The following is a 20,557-nucleotide window of genomic DNA, read 5'->3' as shown; positions in this document are numbered from 1 at the left end:
GCCCAGAAAAGCAGCTCTGGCCACGTGAGCCTGAGCCGAATGCAGGGGGAGGGGCGGGGCGAGTTTTAACTGCAGAACCTCGAGGAGCTGCATGGTCGTGTTCAGGAGTGGCCTGGCCACTCTCCTCTCTCCCGACTGTGCCCAATCCCCAGGGGCCACAGTCCCTCGAACATACCCAGGGTGATGCCATTGGGCCACTGGATGTCCTCTGTCACCAGTGAGTAAACGTCCACGCCGTTCAGGCCCCCCTTCTTGATCTTGGCAGGAGTTCCCCAGTCTGTCCAGTACATGAAGCTGATGGGAGAGCAGTGAGTCAGGTGTGAGGACGTTGGCGGGGCGGCTACCCGCTAACTCTGAAGAGCTGCCTCCACCGGAAGCAGCCGTGCCAAGACTCCGAAACAGTCCCCGCGGAGACCCCGAAATGGTTTCTCCTGCTCCCCCGACCTTGCCTACCCTGCCTCAGGATTTTAGAACCTTCAAGAACAAAGGGAAGTTTTGATTCCAATGTCAGGACTGGGGCCCTGGAATCTGCACCCTATACACTGCTTTCCTAGGGGTTTTGTAATTTTTTTTTTATTTTCGGCTTTTCAAGTATATATACAGGCATACCTCAGAGATAGTCAGGGTTTGGTTCCAGACCACCGCAAGAAAGCAGTGCTGCCTGGTGAGCAGAAGGAGGAAAAGGGACAACATTCTAAATTTCCATGTGCTGAATAACAGTTAAATAAATCGTGGCCCATCCGGTGGAAAGGGAATGAACCCCGTATGCCAAATGAGAGCCAGGTGGAGAACGGAGTGCCATAGCGGCTGTTGTTCAGGTAAAGAGAAACACAAGAGCAGGCACACACACACACACGCATGTGTGCACACGCACATATGAAGACACCCCACCACCACTTACATCTCAGTGGACCGTTTCTGGGAGTATCTCTCTCCCTCTCCCGGCAGCTGGGAGGCTGAATTCCTCTGATTACTGCTGCCATCTGGGTTTGTCAGAACCCCTCTGGAGTTGTGAAATCCCACACATAATATGCTGTGCTGGCAGACGTGGTCTGACAGACACAGAGTATGTGGGACAGGGGCCATGCTTTCCTTCAGGGGACTCTATGGCCCCTGGAGTTGCTGAGTCAGCCACAGCCTCCTACAGACACCTGCCTGGGGCATGAAGGGTGGCGACCTTCATGCATTGTCCACGCAAAAACTGTGCATCGATAAACGTTGGGCCCGCTTATTATTTTTTTTTTACTTTTCTCCAATCCTATCCTGCAATAGGACACTCTGCCATTAAAGACCAAATCAGAATTTTATTTTCCAATTTCTAAAGGGCCCCCATTCCAGCCCGCACTCCAATCCGCCTCGTCTACTTGGACACGAACCTTCCCCCATCACCCCGAGTCCTAACTGGTTCTTCATTCTCCCTGCGCCCTTGGCCTTGGGAACACCCACCCGTGAATGGGATCCACCACGATGGCCCTCGGCTTGGAACCTCTCTCCCTGAAGAGCGTCTTTCTCTTCGCGCCCCTGGTGTCAGCCACGGAGACGGTGCCCAGGATGGAGTCCGTCCAGTATATGTTGCTGTGGATCCAGTCCACCGCCAGCCCGTCGGGGGCCTGGAGATCCTCACCAATAATGGTGTCATAGGAGAAGCTGGGTGCCCTGTCGATCTGGGTGCTGAGGAGGAAAGAGGAGGGCCAGGGTGTCAGCTCCAGGGGCCAGTATTTCACTGGGGTCAGGCCGCGTGCCGGCCGAGGCTCACCTGTAGATCTTCCTCTGGGACAGGTCGGACCAGTAGACTCTGTTGCTGGCCACCTCCATGTCCAGGGCGACCACGTTCTTCAGGTTCGGAAGGAGGCTGGTGTATTCACTGCGGTCCAGCGTCATCTTCCTCACCTCGTGGCGGTTTGTGAAAAAGAGGTAGGCGATGGTGCCTGTGGGACCAGAAATGGTGCTCAGGGGAGTGGAAGGGAGCCCTGGCCCCTGCTTGTCACCCCGCAGGGTCTGGCTGAACCAGGGGAGACACCTACGACAGGGGCGGACAGCGCCTTCCTGGTGTATTAGCCACACAGTTCCTATGCTCTGACATCTGGGCCCTTGTGGATCCTGGACGGAAGCCACCCCCTCCCTCCGGGCCTGGCTGCTTCCCAGACAGTTACCCATTTGCTTCAAATGCAAGCTACCCAGCCCACACCCACCACCTCCTTTATTGGGGTCTCCCTCCAGGCGACTTTCCGCTGCCCTGGTCACGTCACCGCAGGGCCAAGAACCAGATAACCAAGGACAGTCCCTACGCCTCAGAGCCACTGAAATGATTCAAACTAGCCAATCTTAAGCCCGTTCACCCTGCCTCACCCGTTCTTGCCCAAGGAAACGACAACCAAGGCTTTTGCCCGCGTTCCCCGTTGTGCCTCTGCTTCCTGAGCAACCTGGGGGCTACCCCACATGGCCCTTCATGGCATGGAATGTCCCATCTTCTTGGGACCCATTAAAACTGTCTTTTCAATGGCAGTCGTCTCCTGATCTGCTGACCTCACCATAGGTGCATAATAATAAAACCTACATTTTGAAACACCTGGGCCCCAGGAGCTTACATTTTAAAACCCAAAGATCAAACGATTACGGATAATGTACAGGCAGCAATTTATTATAGTGGGGAATTCTCCTTAGTGCTTTTTCTACTAAGTTTTCCTCATCAATCCCCACACTCCTGGGGCAGGGGCTGCTGTCAACCTCCTTTCACAGATAAAGGGTTTGAGGCTCAGAGAGAGGAAGTGACTTTCCCAAGGTCACACAGCTAGTGAGTGGCAGAGCAGGATTCGAACCCAGGTCTCTCTAACTGTGGGGGCTGTGCTGTATCCATGACACCAATATTCAACAACAAACTGACCACCTCTACAACTGACCTCGCTCCGAACATCCCTTCCTGTGACACCTCCCCGCCCCCAGGATGGCACGTGTATAGACACTGACCCGTACAGACTGGAATGAAAGTAAAATTTCAAATCCGGGAGGATTTTAGGAACTCAGTCCCCAATTGTCCCCAGAGCTGGGACATGCACAGGGATGTGACAGAGGGAGGCCAGGAGGCTGTCTAAAGGGATGACCACAGGGGAGGAGGACTTAAAGCCTAAGAGATCCTCGGGGAAACAGAAGCTCTAAACTATTTCTGCAAAATTGACCCTTGAATCACACAGCAAGAGCAGAACATGATGCAAAACAAAGAACATTTGGGCAACAGTCCAGGCGACCACTCCGCCAGAACAATTACGCCTGTAAAAACATGGCATCCCTTGATTTAGGTAATTCTAAGAATTAGTGCACAGTTGCAATTCTAACCTAAACTTCAGGTAGAAAAGGAACTCAGCTATTTCTACTATTTTGTTTCTTTATGAGCTATTATATTTTGATCTCTTTTAAATGCACTTGCTTTTTTTTGAGTACAAGTACCTTTAGCTAATAAGAGCTGGAGGAGGTGTGGACTTGTCTGGGGCCACGGCTTTCTACCTCTTGGCCCCTGAAGTCCCCGGCAGGGCTGAGGGCTGCAAATCATCCCCAGTGGGGTTGACCTGTGACTACTGAGAAGCCAGACACATGAGAGCAGCCTTCTAGCAAGCCTGATTCCTAGCTGTGTTGCTCATTCACCTGCCAGAGGTTTCGGGAGCAAACAGCCTACACCGGGGTCATTTTAGTCCATGCAAAGTTTAAATGATGAAATTCTCTACCTGTTTGCTTTCAGAGCAGCCAGGCCAGCCCCTCCCGCCACCTCCGTGCACTCACCCGTGGCCTTGCAGGCCTTGGAGAAGGGGTCCAACTGGAAGCCCTCCTCACACTCGCACTTGTAGCTACCCTCGAGGTTCACGCAGAGCTGGCTGCAGGTGTCAGGGTCCTGACATTCGTTGATATCTGTGAGTCGTGCCAGAGAAAGAGGTTTGGGGTATCTTCCTCACGGGCCGTGGCTAGAGTGGGGGGGCTCCGACCCAAAGCCATGCCCCAGAACAGCAAATGGGGGACAGCCATGTCCTCTGGGGAAGATCGCCAGGTCTGGGGTCTCAGTGACCATGAGGTTTGGAAATAAAATCATGGAAATGGTCCAGATCATCTCCAGCAATAACCCTGACCTCACCTTTCACCTCAGGAGCGAGGCCAACAGAGCAAAAGCTAGGTCAGCAGACTTCTTTCTTAATTATTAATCCCAAAAGAGAAGAACCAAGTGCCTCTCGAGGGCTAAGCCTGCGCTAGACACCCCGTTCCCCTGGCACCTTGTTAAATCCCAACGGCCTTGTCAGTATGGACTGCTTTCATGCTCACGTAACAGCTGGGGAAACCGAGGCACAGAGGGCTTGGCCACCATGTCGGAGGAAAGGGCTGGGGAGGCCCAGCACCCGCTCTGCTTGGGAATCACCTTCGCATGTCAGCCGGCCCACCAGCTGGAAGCCCTCAGGACACAAGCACTCGTAGCCAATCTTGAGGTCGTTGCAGACATGGGAGCAGCCGCCTTTGTTGTCCAGGCACTCATTGGTCCCTGCACGGGGTGGGGAGCACAGACGGGTCACGCTCGGGCTTCCAGCCACCTGCTTCCTGCCACCCTCGCTATTTCATCATCTTTATCACGATCACCACAATGACTTTAAGGCCAGTGAATTATCCCGACCCCTAAGACGACTTAAAATAACCACTGTCACGAGCAACGCATGGATGAACCCGGACGACATATGCTAAGCGAAATAAGCCACACATAAAAGGACAAATACAGTAAGATCCCACCTATACGAAGTCTTTAGAGGAGCTAGAATGATAGAGACACAGAGTAGAAGGGTGGGTTCCATGGTTAGGGGAAAAGCAGGTTAGTGTTTAATGGAAACAGAGTTTCAGTTTGGGAAGATGAGAACGTCTGGAGATGGACGGTGATGATGGTTTCACAACAAAGTGACTGTACTTAACACTACTGAACTGTACACTTAAAAATGGTTAAGATGATAAATTTTGTTATTTTTTCAACCACAATTAAAATTTTTTTTAATTATAAAAAATGAAAACGACATACCACGATTACCTACATAAACTCTTTTAATCCGCCCAATCTTGTTAACCTGTACAAGATTAAAGGCAGCCGAACCGCAGGTGGGGAAACTGAGTCACGGCCAAGTTAAACGACTTGCCCAAGACGATACCGCTGGACTCAAACCCAGGGCGTAGGCGCCATAATTTATGCTCTAGCCTTCTCCCCGAGGCACAGGCCAAGGACAGCCGACCACCTGTCCCAACAAGGCCCAACAGCTAAGACTGGTTTTTACATTTTTAAATAGTTGAAAAGAAAAATAAGAATCAAAAGGAAAATGTTATTTCGTACCACATAAAAGTTCTATGAAATTCAAATTTCAGTGTCCATAATAAAGTTTTTTGGAACACAGGCACACACAGTCACGTGTGCACATACGCATTCGTACATGTAGCTTTCCTGCTACGACGGTCTAGTTAAATAGCTGCAAAGAGACCACGTGATCGGAAAAGTCTGAATATTCACCCAACTATGGGTCACAGAGTGTTGCCAAAACTTTACCAGCATCCCAGCAGCCCTGGGATGTGCCAGCAACTACGATCCCAATCTACAGACGTGAAAACTGAGACTCGGAAGCAAAGCCACTTATCCCTGAGCATCCCCACATCTGTCTCGCCCCACAGCCGAGCACCTGGGGGCCTGGGGGGGGCTAGAGCCTTGTAGCCACACAGCACTCATGTCTGGGTCCCATTCCTAGCTCCCTACAAGCTCCAAGAGCTGCTGGCACCCCGGGGCTCACCGCACTCCTTGAGGGGCTCGTCCGACCAGTCCCGGCAGTCCCGGACCGAGTTGCACACTTTGTCCATGGCAATGCATTCGCCGCTGTGGCACTTGAACTTAGTGGGGCCCTCGCACAGAGTCACTATGAGAACCAAAGAAGAGAGTCAGGTGCTTCTGAGCTGTGGGACCCTGCTTAGTCTTTCTCAATAATATAATAGTTAACCCGTACAAGATTATATGCAAATATACTCACTGATAAAACATAATAATTATTGAACACCAGAGAACCCAGATTAAGAATTAGAATATCACCAAGAGCAGGAGTTGGCAAGCTATGGACCATGGCCAAACCCGCCCATTGCCTGTTTATTTAAAGCTTTTATTAGCACACAGCTCGGCCCATTCATTTACACTCTGTCTGTGGCTGTTTTCTCAAGACAATAGCAGATCTGATTACTTGGAACAGAGACTAGCCCATAAAACCGAAATATTTACTATCTGGCCTTTTATGGTAATGGTTTGCAGACCCCATGACCTAGATTATTACACGGCCTGAACTGTCCCACCCCACTAGCCTCCGTCACATCTGCCCGAAATTAACAATGATCCTGAATTTTGGGTTTACCATTCCCTTATTTTTTCATTAGTAGTTCTATCAAACAAGTATGAATGCACAATATATTGTTGAATTTTGCTTATTTCCAAGTCTCGTAAAATAACCATACTCAGTAACCTCCTACAACTTGCTTCTTGTTCTCAGGCCTGACCTTATGAGTTTTGCCTGTCTTGCTGCTGAGGGCCATAGCCTTATTTTTTGAGCTGTATATTCCAGTGATGTGTGACTACATCACCATTTTAACATTGTTTCCATATACCTGTGTTCATAGCAGCATTATTCACAATAGGCAAAAGATGGAAGCGACCCAAGCATTCTTCACCTGGTGACTAGATAAACACAATGTGCTCCACCCATACAATGGAATATTATTCAGCCTTAAAAAGGAAGGGATTCTGACACCTGCCATAGCATGGGTGAACCTAGAGGACTTGCTGAGTGAAATAAGCCAGTGGCAAAAAGACAAATACTGTAGAACTGCACTGACATCAGGTCCCTAAAGGAGTGAAACTCCTAGAGACAGAAAAGTAGAAGGGGAAGGGGGCTGGGGAGTTAGCGTTTTATTATGGGGACAGAGTTTCAGTTTGGGAAGATGATAAAATTACAGAGATGGATAGCGGTGATGGTTGTGCAACAATGTGACTGTGCTGAATGCCACAGAACTGGACTCTTAAAAATGGTTAAGATGGTAAATTTTATGTTGTATGTATTTTCAGACAATTAAAAAAATAATGCATTATCAGAATTTAACTTTTTGTTCACTAAAATTTGTCTCTAAATATCTTAATAAAAATTTTAAAAGCGGTATCCTTACATTATGTGTATCTTACCACAATTTAAAAAATTTTTAATTAATTCTACTGCTGATGAATGCTCAAACTGCTATCGGCAGAGTGTCGCCCTGCACATTCCAGAGCCTGTCTCCTGGTTCAGGGGAGCAAGCTTCTCCTGAGGTCACTACCAGGAGGGGAACTACACCTGCCATAGCATGTAAATTCAGGGAAATATTTTACATGGAACCGTACTGTGCATGTGACTCTGAGCTCAAAAGATATGGGCCTTGTACACTCAGAATTTATTAAACAGCACAGTCCTGAGTAGGGACTTTAATATGTACATTTTTCAGATCAGGGGGTTCAAGTAACTTGCCCAAGGACCCACAGCTGGTGTGGGGCTGACTTAGGGTCCCCCGCCCTCATGTGGGACCCACCCTGCTCATCTCCTCATTTCTCCCCATGGCCCAGGGCACTCACCATTGACGCAGCCAAGCTCATCACTCATGTCTGTACAGTCATACTCCCTGTCACACTGCTGGCTGCCATGGATACAGGGCCCATCAGAGCACTGGAACTCGTCAGGCCCGCACGTGGCCGCAGCTGGGAAAGACAGAGCAGAGTCGATTTTTCTTAAGGAGCAGGGAAGACGGAAGGACCTGCACTTCTGAAGCAGCGATTTCCCAGAGGCCTAATAGAAAGGAGCCATCTGCCCTGGGCCTCCGGGACAGCCTGTCAACAGAGGAGCTTCAGACATGACAAAACACACGGAGCCCCCTCCACTGGCAGCAGGCAGTGGCTCATCCATTTGACCTGCTTCTTCCAGCAAGAGAAAAAGGAAAGAGGCGGCCTTCCTTCCCACCACGGGGGAAAACTCCACAGGCATATCTGTCTCTCTAGTCTCAAATTTAACCAATGTAGGTTTTAAAAGATTTTCTTTTATGACAGTACTTTTGTTTTAATGAAGAAGAATCATGGAAAATTGTTACTAACATAACAGAGCAAAATTTGGAAAATCGGAAAAAAGAGGAAAGCACCCACAATCCAGATACCCCACCACAATTATTACGGTTTTCCTAGAAATCTCTCCAATTTTGCCTCATATGCATTTTTTAGATTACATAATTCTTTAAAAAGCTATGGACCCAACAAGCCATTCTCAGCAGAAAAGCAATGATGTAGTCTCAAGCTACACAGAGGCATGCCAAGTAAATTATGATAAATCAGATCAATACCACCAAGTATACAATGCGGTCATTCAAATGACTAAGATGGCAAACATGAAAAATGTTGATGAGATGAAGCTACATGATAAAAGATGATGTAACAATTAAATATTGGAGGACACGCATAGTGACTGGAACAGGGTAATGCTGGTCGTGGTCCAGACCTTGACCTCACATAGGATATGCTTTATGCTATGTCGTTAAGCTATGTTTACATTTTATGCATTTTCCTGTGGGTTGTATTTCACAATAAAAATGATTACAATTTAAAATTGATTTCAAGATATCAGTAAAAAGAGATAATAAATCTGTGGGCAGGACTATCCCCTCTCCATCCTTAAAAAATATGCAAAATGTTGATGCTCTGTATGTTTAAGTGATACTTGCTCCGCTACCTAGGGGAATGATCCTATTTTTAATCTTTATTATATCTTTGCATTAAAGAAAAGAACCTCAAAGGTAACTTCAGCAAAACATGAACTCTGATGACAGTTAAAATGGTAGGAGGATGGGATTCTTAGTTTTTACAGATGTGTGTCCTCAGAAGATTAACTGCCTTTCTGTGCTTCAGTTTCCCCATCTGTAAAGAGGGGGAGAAGTCTGTTCCCAAGTTATAAGGATTAAACGAGTTTGTATTAACTTTGAGAACTGATCACATGCAAACTCATCCATTGTTTTTAAAATGCGATGTTTAAAAAAGTCTAATTACATGTACACAGCGATTACAACCCTATAAAAACTATGCACGTGGCCAGGGATACCAAAGACACAGAAAGAAGAAAACGCCTTCTCAGCTGGCAGGGATTCTACACGGTCAGCCTCAAAATGATGGCCAGTGTGTTCACGGCACAGAGCACTGACAGAGGGCCACGGCCACTTTCTCTATCCGAGCTATCTCCAACACAGGTTATTCAACTTTCAATTAATTAGAACGAAATAAAACTAAAACTTTTGCTCTTCAGTGGCACTATGCACATGGCTAACGGCTACTGCACTGGGCAGCACAGAAAGTTCTATTGGGTGACATTGGACTCTAATTAAAGCCTACCAAGGCCAATGCTATTGCCCCATTCTAGAGGGGAGGACGCCACAGTGCAGTGAGGTTGAGTCCTTGGCCAAGGGTCACGCAGCTCAGATGTCACCAGCCAGGCTTGGAGCCCAGGACCCTTTATGCACCAAAATAATAGTGCAGCTTGTGGCTTCCTCCCCTTGTCAAAAAAGAGTTTAATTAAATATGTGCGTGATTTGAAATCACACCCATCTCACAACTGGGGGAGCCCGGGGACAGGTGAGGGGACCCCCACGGAGCCCTTACTGCAGTTCTCCTCGTCAGACTTGTCCTTGCAGTCGGGGCCACCGTCGCAGCGCCAGCTGGAGTGGATGCATTCGCCGCTGCGGCAGTGGAACTCGAAGGCAGAGCAGGGGTTGTCCCGTTTTGCGGACCTGTCGCGGTCCCCGCAGCGCTGCGGCCACTCGTCTGAGTTATCTTCGCAGTCGGGGTCATCGTCGCAGACCCACAGCTCGGGGATGCAGATGGAACTGTTGCACTGGAAGCTGGAGGGGCCGCAGGTGGACGTGGGGCAGGAGGCCTCGTCGGAGCCATCCAAACAGTCCAGGTCCGAGTCGCAGACGAAGCTCGGGAAGATGCACATCCCGTCCTGGCAGCGGAACTCATCATGGGAACACGTCTTGGGGGCTGTGGGATGGGTAGGAGAGCGGAAAATGACAAACCGGTCACAGGGAGCCCCTGCCTCCCAACACCAGCCCAGTTCACAGATGGGGACATTGAGCAAGGAGAAGCCAGACCCTGGTTAGTGGACCCTGGACAGGCAGCGGCGGAGGGGGTCTGGGTAGCTAGCGGTCAGCAGTCCTGGATTCGGAACCACTGTCTAGCTCAGCCTCCCCAGCTCACCCTGGGGCCCAGTCAGTGTCTCAGTTTCCTCATCTATTCGTGCCTCAAGGCATTATTATGAAGACTGGAGAGTAAAACTCTCAGGTTGGGCTGGGCATACAGGAAGCGTTTAAGGGACTGCTGTTGTTGTTGTTTTTGTTGTTATTATTAGAGCCCCTTAATAATATTGACTGTCTACTCGAAGAAAAATAAACATTAAAAATAAATAAATAAGAGTTCCCACCCCACACCCTCTCCCCAAAAGTGGTAATTGTGTGAGGTGATGGAGGTGTTAAGAAATCCTACTGTGGTCATCATTTCACAATATAATCAGCTCTCGATATCCTGGGGGATTGGTTCCAGAAACACCCGCCTCCTCCAAAATCCGAAATGCTCAAGTCCCTATTGTAAAATGGTGAAGTATTTGCATATATTCTGTATTTTCATATAGGCCACAGCAGGGTATGCCTACACATCACTTCGTTTGCATAAATTCGGTACACTTCTTTATAATAAATTTGTATTTTGTTTTCTGGAACTTTCTGGAATCCCCTACCCCCTAGTATTTTCAGTCTGCAGTTGGTCGAGTCTGGGGAGTCAAAACCTGCTGTTACAGAGGACCGACTGCATATGTGTATCAGATCATCACGTCACACCCTTTAAACTTAGACAACGCTATATGTCAATTATCTCTCAGTAAAGGTGAAAGAAAAAAAGTGCCTGGAAAAGAAGCCAATCCAGTTTTTCAAAAAGAGTCATTTCATCAGATGACCGCTAATGAGAGTTAGATGTGTGTTTCTAAGGTAACTTAGAATGCAAGTGAACCCTCACATCTTGTTTGTTAAAAATATCTCTTGAGGGTTTTTACATTTTGTGAACTTGAAGATTTGATGTGATCTTATTTAAATTTTTCCCAGTTATTTTGTTTTTGAGAGCCTTACTCCATTAAAAAAAAAAATCCATGCAATTGAAAAAAAACAATAATAAATAATACATAAAATGAAAGAGGCAAGACAGACACCCAGGTCCAAAGTGGACACCCCCCTAGCACTCTTGGCCTTGTTTCTTTGCAGAAGCCTCAGCTTGGTGAAGCTTTTCTCCTCTCAGTGGCTGGTTGGGTGAGCACCTACTGTGTGCTCAGCCTCCAGGGGTGGCTGACAGTGGTTACAGTGGCTTACTAACCAGAGCGTGTGCCATGTGGCGGGCACTCAGCAAGGACGGCTTTACCGAGTGTGCCGATAGCCCTAAGAGGGGCACCATCGTTTCCTTCCCCAATGCCTTCTGGTCAAGGTGGGGTTCAAAGGTGGGGAGGGGTTTGGCAGATGCCCTGGCAATGGAGCGGAGGGAAGAGCAGACTATCCGCACCGCGGGCAGGGATGCCTGGGGAACGAACTCAGACAGGAGCCTGCAACCCAGGTGGGCCACACAGATAACTTGGCAAAGGGGCCACACTTACGACAGCCTTGCTCGTCTGAGCCGTTCTCACAGTCCATCTGGCCGTCACATCTCCAAAACTGAGGAATGCAGCGGTTGACACGGCCTCCACAGCTGAAGTCCCCCAACTTGCAAGTGATAGACACTGTGAGAGAAAGAGGACTGGGTCTTAACTTGGGGAGACGTATCTGCCTCATCACCCTTAGCTGAGCAAAGAATCCAGTTTTCAGAAAGAGGGTGACAATTCCACCTTTCTGGGTCAAAATTTAACAGCATGTTAAAAATTAGATGCTAGGTGATGAAAAGTTTTTGGAATGTGATAGAGGTGGTGATTACACAATATTATGAATATATTAATGCTATAGAACTGGTCACTTTAAAAATGGTTAATTTTGTGTTGTGTGAATTTCACCTCAATTTTCTAAAAAAGAGCTTTTAAAGGGAAGTTCCAGGAATATATTTTCTCTCCATGTCCCAACTCATCGAATACACCAATTGGATGGCCGATTTCCAACTCATTTGTGACTCTGTCATCAAAAGGGGTTGGGGTGGGTGTCACGCCCAAAGGAAACTCACAGCACATCTCCTGGGACTCATCAGAGCCGTCCTGGCACTCGGCCCTCCCGTCGCAAACCCACTTATAGGAGATGCACGTCCCATCTTGACACTGGAACTCATTTCTCTCACATTTGTCTTCTATTGAGAGAGAAGGAAAGGGGAAAGAAGATTTAATGCCAGGATCAGAAACTGACCACGCTAACGTGCCCGTCTCCTGCCAACTGAAGAAAAACCCGGAAACTAAACCCTTTTCCGGTTTCCAGGAAACGAAACCCACACAACAAATTAAATTTCATGATCCAAAAGTATAGTAGAGGATGCAAAACAAATAAACAAACGATAAAGAGACTTATCAAAAATGTGTAAGATTTTGACATTATGGTTGTTGAGTCCAAAGTTTGAATCCTTTGGGATTTGGGAACAAAATATTAGCACTTTTGTGCACATTAATAAAGAAAATTATCTAGCATATTACAAACATATATTGGGACTAGTAATGAGGAAATTTGACACTGCAAAATCATTAGAACTTGAGGAGCTTTGTCCAGTAGGAAATAGAAAGAGAGAAAAATCATGAGAAATTATTAATGTGGAGGCCAGAGAGCAGAGATCCAGCAAAGATAATCACATATCTGAGGTCAGATCAAAAGAAATGGAACAGAAGCAATAGCCTTAGATGTAATAAGGGAAACCTTTTCAAGAAAAAGAAGACTCGATTTTTATATAAAAGTCAGGACAAAGTAAGTGTTTGAGAGATTTCCTAAAATACATGATTTTTGTACCTTGGAAAAGAGATTAAAATTATATTGACTGCCTTTTATTTTACATATTATGCTTTGATTTAGAATACATTGCTATGTGTCAACTGGAACATAGCAAACTTTTATTGGTTGTTGATACCTGGTAATAAAAATCTTGTAATCTCAAAGTATAAACTTGATTTCCTATGTAAATTAAAACAATGATGCCAATAAAATTCTGATTCAGCTTACCTCAGCACGTTTTATATTGACTAAATAGAGAAATAAGACAAAAACAATAAAAACAGCTAACAGGATTTTGCTGATGATTCAAATGTTCTATAGGCAAATAGTATGTAAAATATAAGTTTTGATTACTGGCTATATTAGTTATATGTTTCATTATCCTTCTAAGAAGATTAAGAAGCCTCTTCTTTTTATCAATTAATTTTGAACATGAGCCATAACCAAGAAAATAGTTTAATGATTTGTGCAAAATTTGGCCATTAGCTCATTTTGCATGAAGGTAATTCATGCATGAGCAGAAATCACATCTCCAGAAAGTTATTCCATTCCTGGAAAAAACTTCCAGACAAAAAGAACTAGAGAAAGTAAATACTTTAATGATTTTGCCTGCCTGAGAGAAGCTCTTCCTTCTTCATTCTGAATCTCGAAGAGGAAGGACTAAGATCTTAACAAGCATTTTATATAGTTAGATGTGTCTTTATTCCTCGATATTCTTTTTGAATACCCACCAGTTTGAAAATCACCTTTCTGGAAAATAGGACACCATTTGCTTTACTTTATTACTAGTCTCTTCTGGCTTACTTTGGAAAACCATTCTGCTATCCACAGTGTATCACCACATTTATGCAAGAGACAGGAAGGCTTTTACTGCAGCCATAAGATGCCAGGAAAAGGTAAATGGGTTATGATTTTCCACGACCCGATTCCAGCTGTTAAGGAATGTTCTGCATTTTGGGGACTTTTGGAAAACCATGCAAAAAGAGCATCTATCTTTCACTGCCCTGGTGTCCGTGAAACACAATTAAATATTTGAGTTGCTATTCCTTATCAACAGTATTTATTTACTCATTTTTCTTCTTTATTTACTTACATACATATGTATGTAGTTGAGTTCTCAAATATGCATAGAAAGATGAAGAAATCTGATTTGGCATTTCTGGTAAAGTGATTCATGGTAGAAAGATGTGCTTCTTTTTTATGCCTACTTTTGATGGTTCACCCAGCACTTTTGTGTAGATTTCCTGAGAGGCAGTGTAATGAGGTGATTGGACAGACCTGGGTGTGAATGGCGTGCCAGGCCAGTTAGCTAAAACAATTTGAGCAACTGACTTAATCCTTCTGGGGAAGATTGGTCCCTATTTCCAAGAGAGTGCTGTGAGGATTAAAGACCAGAACAAAAAAGGAACAAATAGCTGATAAACGCATCAAAACAGATGAATTGCCGAAATGTGTGTCTGGCATCTTTTGCTCAAGAGTACTCTGATAGCATTTATGTGAAGTTCGAGTTCAAGCAAAACTAATCTATATTGATAGAACTCAGATTAGTGGATGTCTCTGGTGTGTAGGGGAGGTAATTAAATTAGACAAAGGGTCACAAGGAAACTCTGTGGGAGGCTAGAAATATTCTAGAGCCAAATGGGAGGTGATTACACGGAAACAGACGTTTATAAAACCCCACCAAACTGTTGTTCACTTAATATTTGTCCATTTTATGGTACATTCCTCAACTTAATAAGGAAATAAACTTTGGTTCTTCAAAGTTCAAGTCCAATGCTCCTGCCAAAAGTTAGGAAACTAATCAGTTGAGATTAGGGGAGATATGAGAGAGGCCCAAAGGAGGACAGAGGTGATAGAGAAATACAAGGAGTGTTTTTAAAGAATCAACAGAACTTGGTAATATGAATGATGAGACCTAAGTGGTGAGGACAATTAGGAGAAGGGAGGGGAGAGGGAAGAGCCGAGCTTTAGAATCTGCCACGGTCACACATACTGATAATTGCACTGCCCAACCACTGATCTGAATAGGGTGTCTCTTTCGGAGGAGCCTCTACAATGCACCCCGTTGACTCACCGCTGAGTCGTAATCGTGTCGAAAGGAGGAAATGACTCACCCCTCCCCACTGTTGGCACACAGGGCGAGCAAAAGCAATTAGACTTTGAGGGTTTCCAGAAAAAGACACTGAAAAGGAAGTTCAGGCAAGGAGCACTGGCAACGAGGACCCTGGAGGAGGAGCCTCTGTCATCATCCAACCACCCCACCACCACCGTGGTCAAAGCTTTTGGTTATCACTGTTGACTTAAGGACATCTGAACATGTAGAGAATTTTTCTAAGAGTTTGAGCCAAACTAATGGGAAGCAAGACCTCAAATGCTCTGCAGAATTGATAGTTTTGCAGTTTCTTTTATGCATTTGAGTTAAGGAGGGAACAGAAAGATTACATGGAGGTGGAAGAAAGCAAAGCAGCGATGGGACTACAGGACAGGAAAAAAACTGCATGCTCTCTTGAGGGTAGTTACTCTTATTTCATAGGCTCATAAACCTAAATGGACAGAAACAAGGACAGGGCTTGCTTAAGGCTAAGATAAAACTTTTACTAAAGAAGCTACTTGCTTGGGGGATGACTACGCACCATAACCTGGCCCAGTCAGAAATTCATGATCAGATCACCCTGTGAGGTTTCTTTCTGTAGAACCACTTTCTCGTCCACACCACTAAAGCTCTCACCTCCTAACCTTTGCACAAGGACCCATCTTACAAACAAAACGCGTCACTGGAAATATTATATCTTAAGGACTTTTAAAGAAGAATAAAGATTAAAAACAATAAACCCTTTTCCTAGACATCAAGCCTTCACCTGATGACAGTTCTCCAAACCATAGATGGCTGAGGACCTCACCAACAGGAAGACCCCACCACTACCTATTTCTATCAGACAAGGTCATCTAACAGCTGGCCATCAGTTCCAGACAATGTCTGAAAAGTGGATGGATTTTACTGTTAGTTTTGTATAAATATCAGCGAAAGCTGGAGATGCCTAAAATTACATAAGCACTGCACTTCCTCCCACCCCTCCTCACACAAAAAATCTCTAAACTCTAGCCCTTAGATCTCTCCTGTTATGACTGACAAATCAGGAACAAAGTCATCGAAACAGAAAAGAAGAATACACACTTCTGCTTTTTCTCCAATGAGATAGATAGTAAACGTTTTCGATGTTTAATGTCCCATGCAACTGAAGATTGTTGTGGTAGGAAAGTCAAAATGATAGAATCATTTCCCAGGAGAAGGAAATAGCTGGAGCTAACAAGACTTAGCTGAAAATGAATGAGAAATCAATTCACCAGTGCTCTTTTCCAAACTTGGATGCCAAGGTATTTTCCCCAGGAGTGATCCTGATATATATTTTGTTGCCAGCAACTTTGAAGAGCAGTAGCCTGTCTCTGTCACTATTCACTGCTGGTTACTTCCACAGTGTCTTAGCAATAAATGGTCAGTTGCTTGACAGCTGGGCAAAGCGTGGATGTTATTAATGTACATAATATGGAACGTGAAGAGACCAAGGCATCGAGCAACAAAGGCTCTAGGACAGGATCTTATCGGGGAGGAACCCTACAGGTAAGAGCAGGACTCCCCTGGAAAGAAAGAATGAGGCACATAATTCCCTTTGAAGGTTTGCAGTCTCAAAAAAATAAAGTTTTCCCTATCTTTTGCTTTGGAAGAAGTTGTTAAAGCAGATATAACTCTTAGCAGGACACTCTACTTTCTCTGAGTTTGGGTATGCTCTTGGCGTATTTGATCCTCCGCACGCAACTGTTGTATAAACATAGAGGTGAACAAAAAACATCTCCTTCCTCGTGTCCTTTCATGCTGTGGTTTTTGACCAACTTCACTGCCCTTAGAAAGCATATCAAAGCTTTCTAGTTAATGAGTATCTGTGTTCCTTAAAATCTAACCATAAATACTTTTGTAAGTAATGATCAGGATGACAATCGAGATGAATATGAATATGAACCTGGCCACAGTATAGACCATCAGGCCTTTGGCACTGTAGCATTGTCTCTTTGTCTGGTCAATCATTATTACTTGAGTTATACTCAGGTAATAATAAAGAACAATAAAAGGTGCCATTAACGGGAGCCTTTAGTGAATAATTTGAGCAAAACTGCTGGGTTCTCTCTTCCACTACGACCTATCTTCCCATAAGGAAATTACCCTATAGTAAATTCTGTTATATTCTATGGAATTGCCTGCTTTCTATGTCAATCTTAAGATACTGTCTCCTTATGGTGGCCATTAGAGATTTGCTTCAGACAACTATTAACAGATTTTGATCTAGCTAAGGGGAAAGCCTGCAGTTCAGATTCCAACTACTTCCATTTCCAAAGGAAACGGACAATTTCCCCTGAAAATGCTTTGAAGACAGCTAAGAAGCAAGCTGGGGCAGCCAAGGCTGCTACAAATGTACAGCATCATGTTCTCACCAGAGGAGAGAAGTAGCTGCCAGTCTCAGGAGTCTGGGGAACACATCAGCCATCAGAGCTTCCTTGAGAACAGGAAATACATCAGATCCCCAGCCACCCAGTGAGAGAGAAAACTAAAGTAAGCAACACATCTTGCTCAAGACTTCACTGCCATTATTTCTTCCTAGGGAAGGAGTCGATCAGTGTGTGAAATATAGGTTAATCCAGTGTCTCCTAATCAAGCCATGCTGCTTCCACTTACAAAACTGGTAGCCAAATTACACTAGTTCTCTGCTATGTGGCTGAACTTCCCACCTTTCCTCCACTCAGCAGAAACCCACGTGTCACAGGTAGTAATTCCAAGAGTTCAAAGCTCTCCACTCAAAGCAAACCCCCTTCCCCATAAAAAAAGAAAGAAAGAAAAAGAAAAAAGAAAGAAAGAAAAAGAAAAAAAAGAAAACAACTTCCTGTTAACCAAGCAATTCCAATCCTTTTATGGGCTGAGCTGGTTCTACGTAGGAAAAGGCCCATGTTTATCCGTTATCCAGGGCAAGGTCAACTGTCTCTGGCAGCTCACTTAAAGTCACTCAGGATCGTACATCAACTAGCCTCTTGCCCAAATTTAAATTTGAAACTCCTTAAAATGAAAAATCGTCAGCGGGAAGCTCAACTGAACTACTTTGGAGCCTCTGAACAAACGAGGCTACCCAGAGGCGTCTGTCGGGTATTGCTGCCTCCCCGTCCCTGCCCTGCTCTGCCCGGAAGTGCCGTCTCTTCCGATCGAGGAGGGACGGATGTTTCTGAGGCAACGTTTCAGCCTCGGAAGCAAGCGAGGCCCTGATGGTGGCCCGGGGGCACGTCTATGACTGTCCTGGGCGGGCAGCGAGGGCGGCCCGGAGGGCAAAGTGGGGATGAAGGCCTCGCCACAGATCGCGGAAGAAACCGCGGGGCGAACTAGGTACCCGGCGGGCGTCTTGTCCATGCTCGCAGCGGCGGCTGCAGGGGCCCGGGGCGCGTCGACTCCTTTGCGACAGGAGCCCGCGACTGAGGCAAGGAATCTCTTTCCGGCTCCTCACCCAGAACCAAGAGCAGCACGAATCCTGCGGCGGCCCCGCCCCACCCCGGCGCAAGCCCCGCCCCTCCCCGTGCGCCTCCTCAGTCGTCGCCTCCCATTGGCCAAAGAAAGAGGCTAGCGGCTCTCCTGTTTGAATCGCGCCCAATGGGAACTCGGGGGCGGGCCGTCGGGGCAGGGGCGGGGCGGGAAGCCTTGGCCTTGGGCAGGAGCGCGCTGCCCAGGTCGGGAGGATGTGCTCCGCTGGGTTCCGAGAGCCAGTGGCGCCCTTCTGCAGCACAAAGCCGACCAGGCTGCCTCGGTAACTCCTGCTCGCGGGCGGACGCGGGGAGCACCCGCAGGGACCTCCAGGCTAACAGACGGACTTCGCCTGTCACCCTTGCTCCTAGAATAATTCCGGGAAGAGGTCCCCCCTCCCCAGGGCTGGAGGTCTCCGTGCTTCTCTCTGAGGGAGACAAGGGGATCCTCATTCGACTAAGACTTGTGGGGAAACCTGCACCCTGTCTTGCCTGACTCCCCCAGACTCCCCAAACCCTCGCGTCCTTTAGTTCTCCCTCAAGCTGTTTGGGAAGGACTTAGTGCCATTTTCCCACGTCTCCCAAGAATGGAGTGATTTTTGCTTTCCCCCCTAAAAAAAATTACCAAAGGGCTCCCCAAGTTCGGGTGGCTCACTTTCACCCCGCGCGGGCGCCTGGAGCCAGCCTTACCTGCAGCCCCCGCCGCGGCGAGGAGCAGGGCGACGGACCAGCACAGCCTCATGCTCCCAGCTCCTGCCAGCAACGCCCCGGCCCTGGCCGCCCGCCGCCGTTGGCGGTCCGCAGCGTCCCCGCTGGAAAACCTGGCTTCGCACAGCCGGGCGGCGACCGCACGCGGAGCTCCAGTCATTTGCAACATTTCAATGTGAGGTTTTCCCGAAGGGAGGAGGAGTTTGCAGTGGGGTGATTTTTAAATATCTTCACCTCGCTGGGAGAGGAGGGGTTATGAGAGGAGGAGTTTCGAACGGCTGATGTGACATAGGTCCCTTAACCCGTGAAGCCCTGACTGAGATGCCAGTGCTTTCCAAAGCCGCTCCAAGGCAGGCAGGCTCTTTGCTTTGTGGAGTTTGGGGAGCCTGAGAAGAGCTGAGCCTCCCCAAACTGAAAATGCGTCTCCTAAAAGAGCTCAACTCTGGCTACAGCCCTCTCTGGTGTAGCCCATTTCTCTCTCCAAACGTACTTCGATAAATCTTATTTTTCCTAAAAAAAAAAAAAAAAGCCCCTTAACTTCTAATTGCTACATCTCTCTTTGGTGTCCAAAGATTAAGAACCTGTTGGACCTTCCCAAACAACTAATCGGCTAATGACAATCTCCTCTCTGCCTCAAAAGGGAAAACTAGAAATGGAAACTATCCCCACCGCTCCTTTCTCTGCTTGCCTTTTCCTTTTTTAGGAATTGTATACAGATTTTGGCTGAGTACAGTCCTACATAGATTTTAGATGGTTCTTCCAAATTGCAGTACAAACGGTAATCAATGAGGCATTTAAATAAAATCATCACAGAAGTACAGTCAAATCTGAATTTGTTTTGTGGGATCCAGCACTTGGATGAATTATCAGTGAAATCATCTCTAAAATTAGTTGATCCAATACCTAGAGTCAGGACATAAATATTGATTTATCCTTTTAGGAGAAAGTTGAAGGGTCAGAAAGGTCGCCTCCTCTCCCCTAAACAAAACACACACACACAAAACAAAAACACAGGGCTTTCAGGGTTGAACCTGACTGCCTAACTACAGAGGGCTGATGAAAAGCAGCGCTTAAGAAGCAGAGAGTCTCTTAGGATTCATGCAGTCGCCAGTGGCCCCTTGCTAAAGAGGCTCCCACAGGCATATGGCTGGCCATCCTTGAGAGTTCCCTCAAGAATGAGCAGTTCTCTGGGGTTTACAAACTAAGCTTCACGGGGCATACTAAGCTCTCGGCAGGATGATGGGGAAACCTATGAGAA

At 46.6% G+C, this 20,557-nt stretch overlaps 1 protein-coding gene across 1 annotated transcript in view; it reads right to left on the bottom strand.

The window, feature by feature from the left end:
* Nucleotides 1–19,508, bottom strand: part of LDLR (low density lipoprotein receptor) — a 27,294-nt gene extending 7,786 nt beyond the window's left edge. The window contains 11 exon segments of the mRNA XM_011380304.2: nt 121–294; nt 1,447–1,671; nt 1,757–1,928; nt 3,775–3,900; nt 4,400–4,519; nt 5,796–5,918; nt 7,646–7,768; nt 9,707–10,087; nt 11,739–11,861; nt 12,293–12,412; nt 19,282–19,508. Coding sequence (XP_011378606.1) covers nt 121–294; nt 1,447–1,671; nt 1,757–1,928; nt 3,775–3,900; nt 4,400–4,519; nt 5,796–5,918; nt 7,646–7,768; nt 9,707–10,087; nt 11,739–11,861; nt 12,293–12,412; nt 19,282–19,468 — 1,874 coding nt within the window. The 5' untranslated portion in view covers nt 19,469–19,508.
* Nucleotides 19,509–20,557: the final 1,049 nt, after the last annotated feature.

Source organism: Pteropus vampyrus, unplaced genomic scaffold (assembly GCF_000151845.1).
Source record: "Pteropus vampyrus isolate Shadow unplaced genomic scaffold, Pvam_2.0 Scaffold391, whole genome shotgun sequence".
Taxonomy (NCBI): domain Eukaryota; kingdom Metazoa; phylum Chordata; class Mammalia; order Chiroptera; family Pteropodidae; genus Pteropus; species Pteropus vampyrus.
This window is presented reverse-complemented; position numbering and strand designations above follow the sequence as displayed.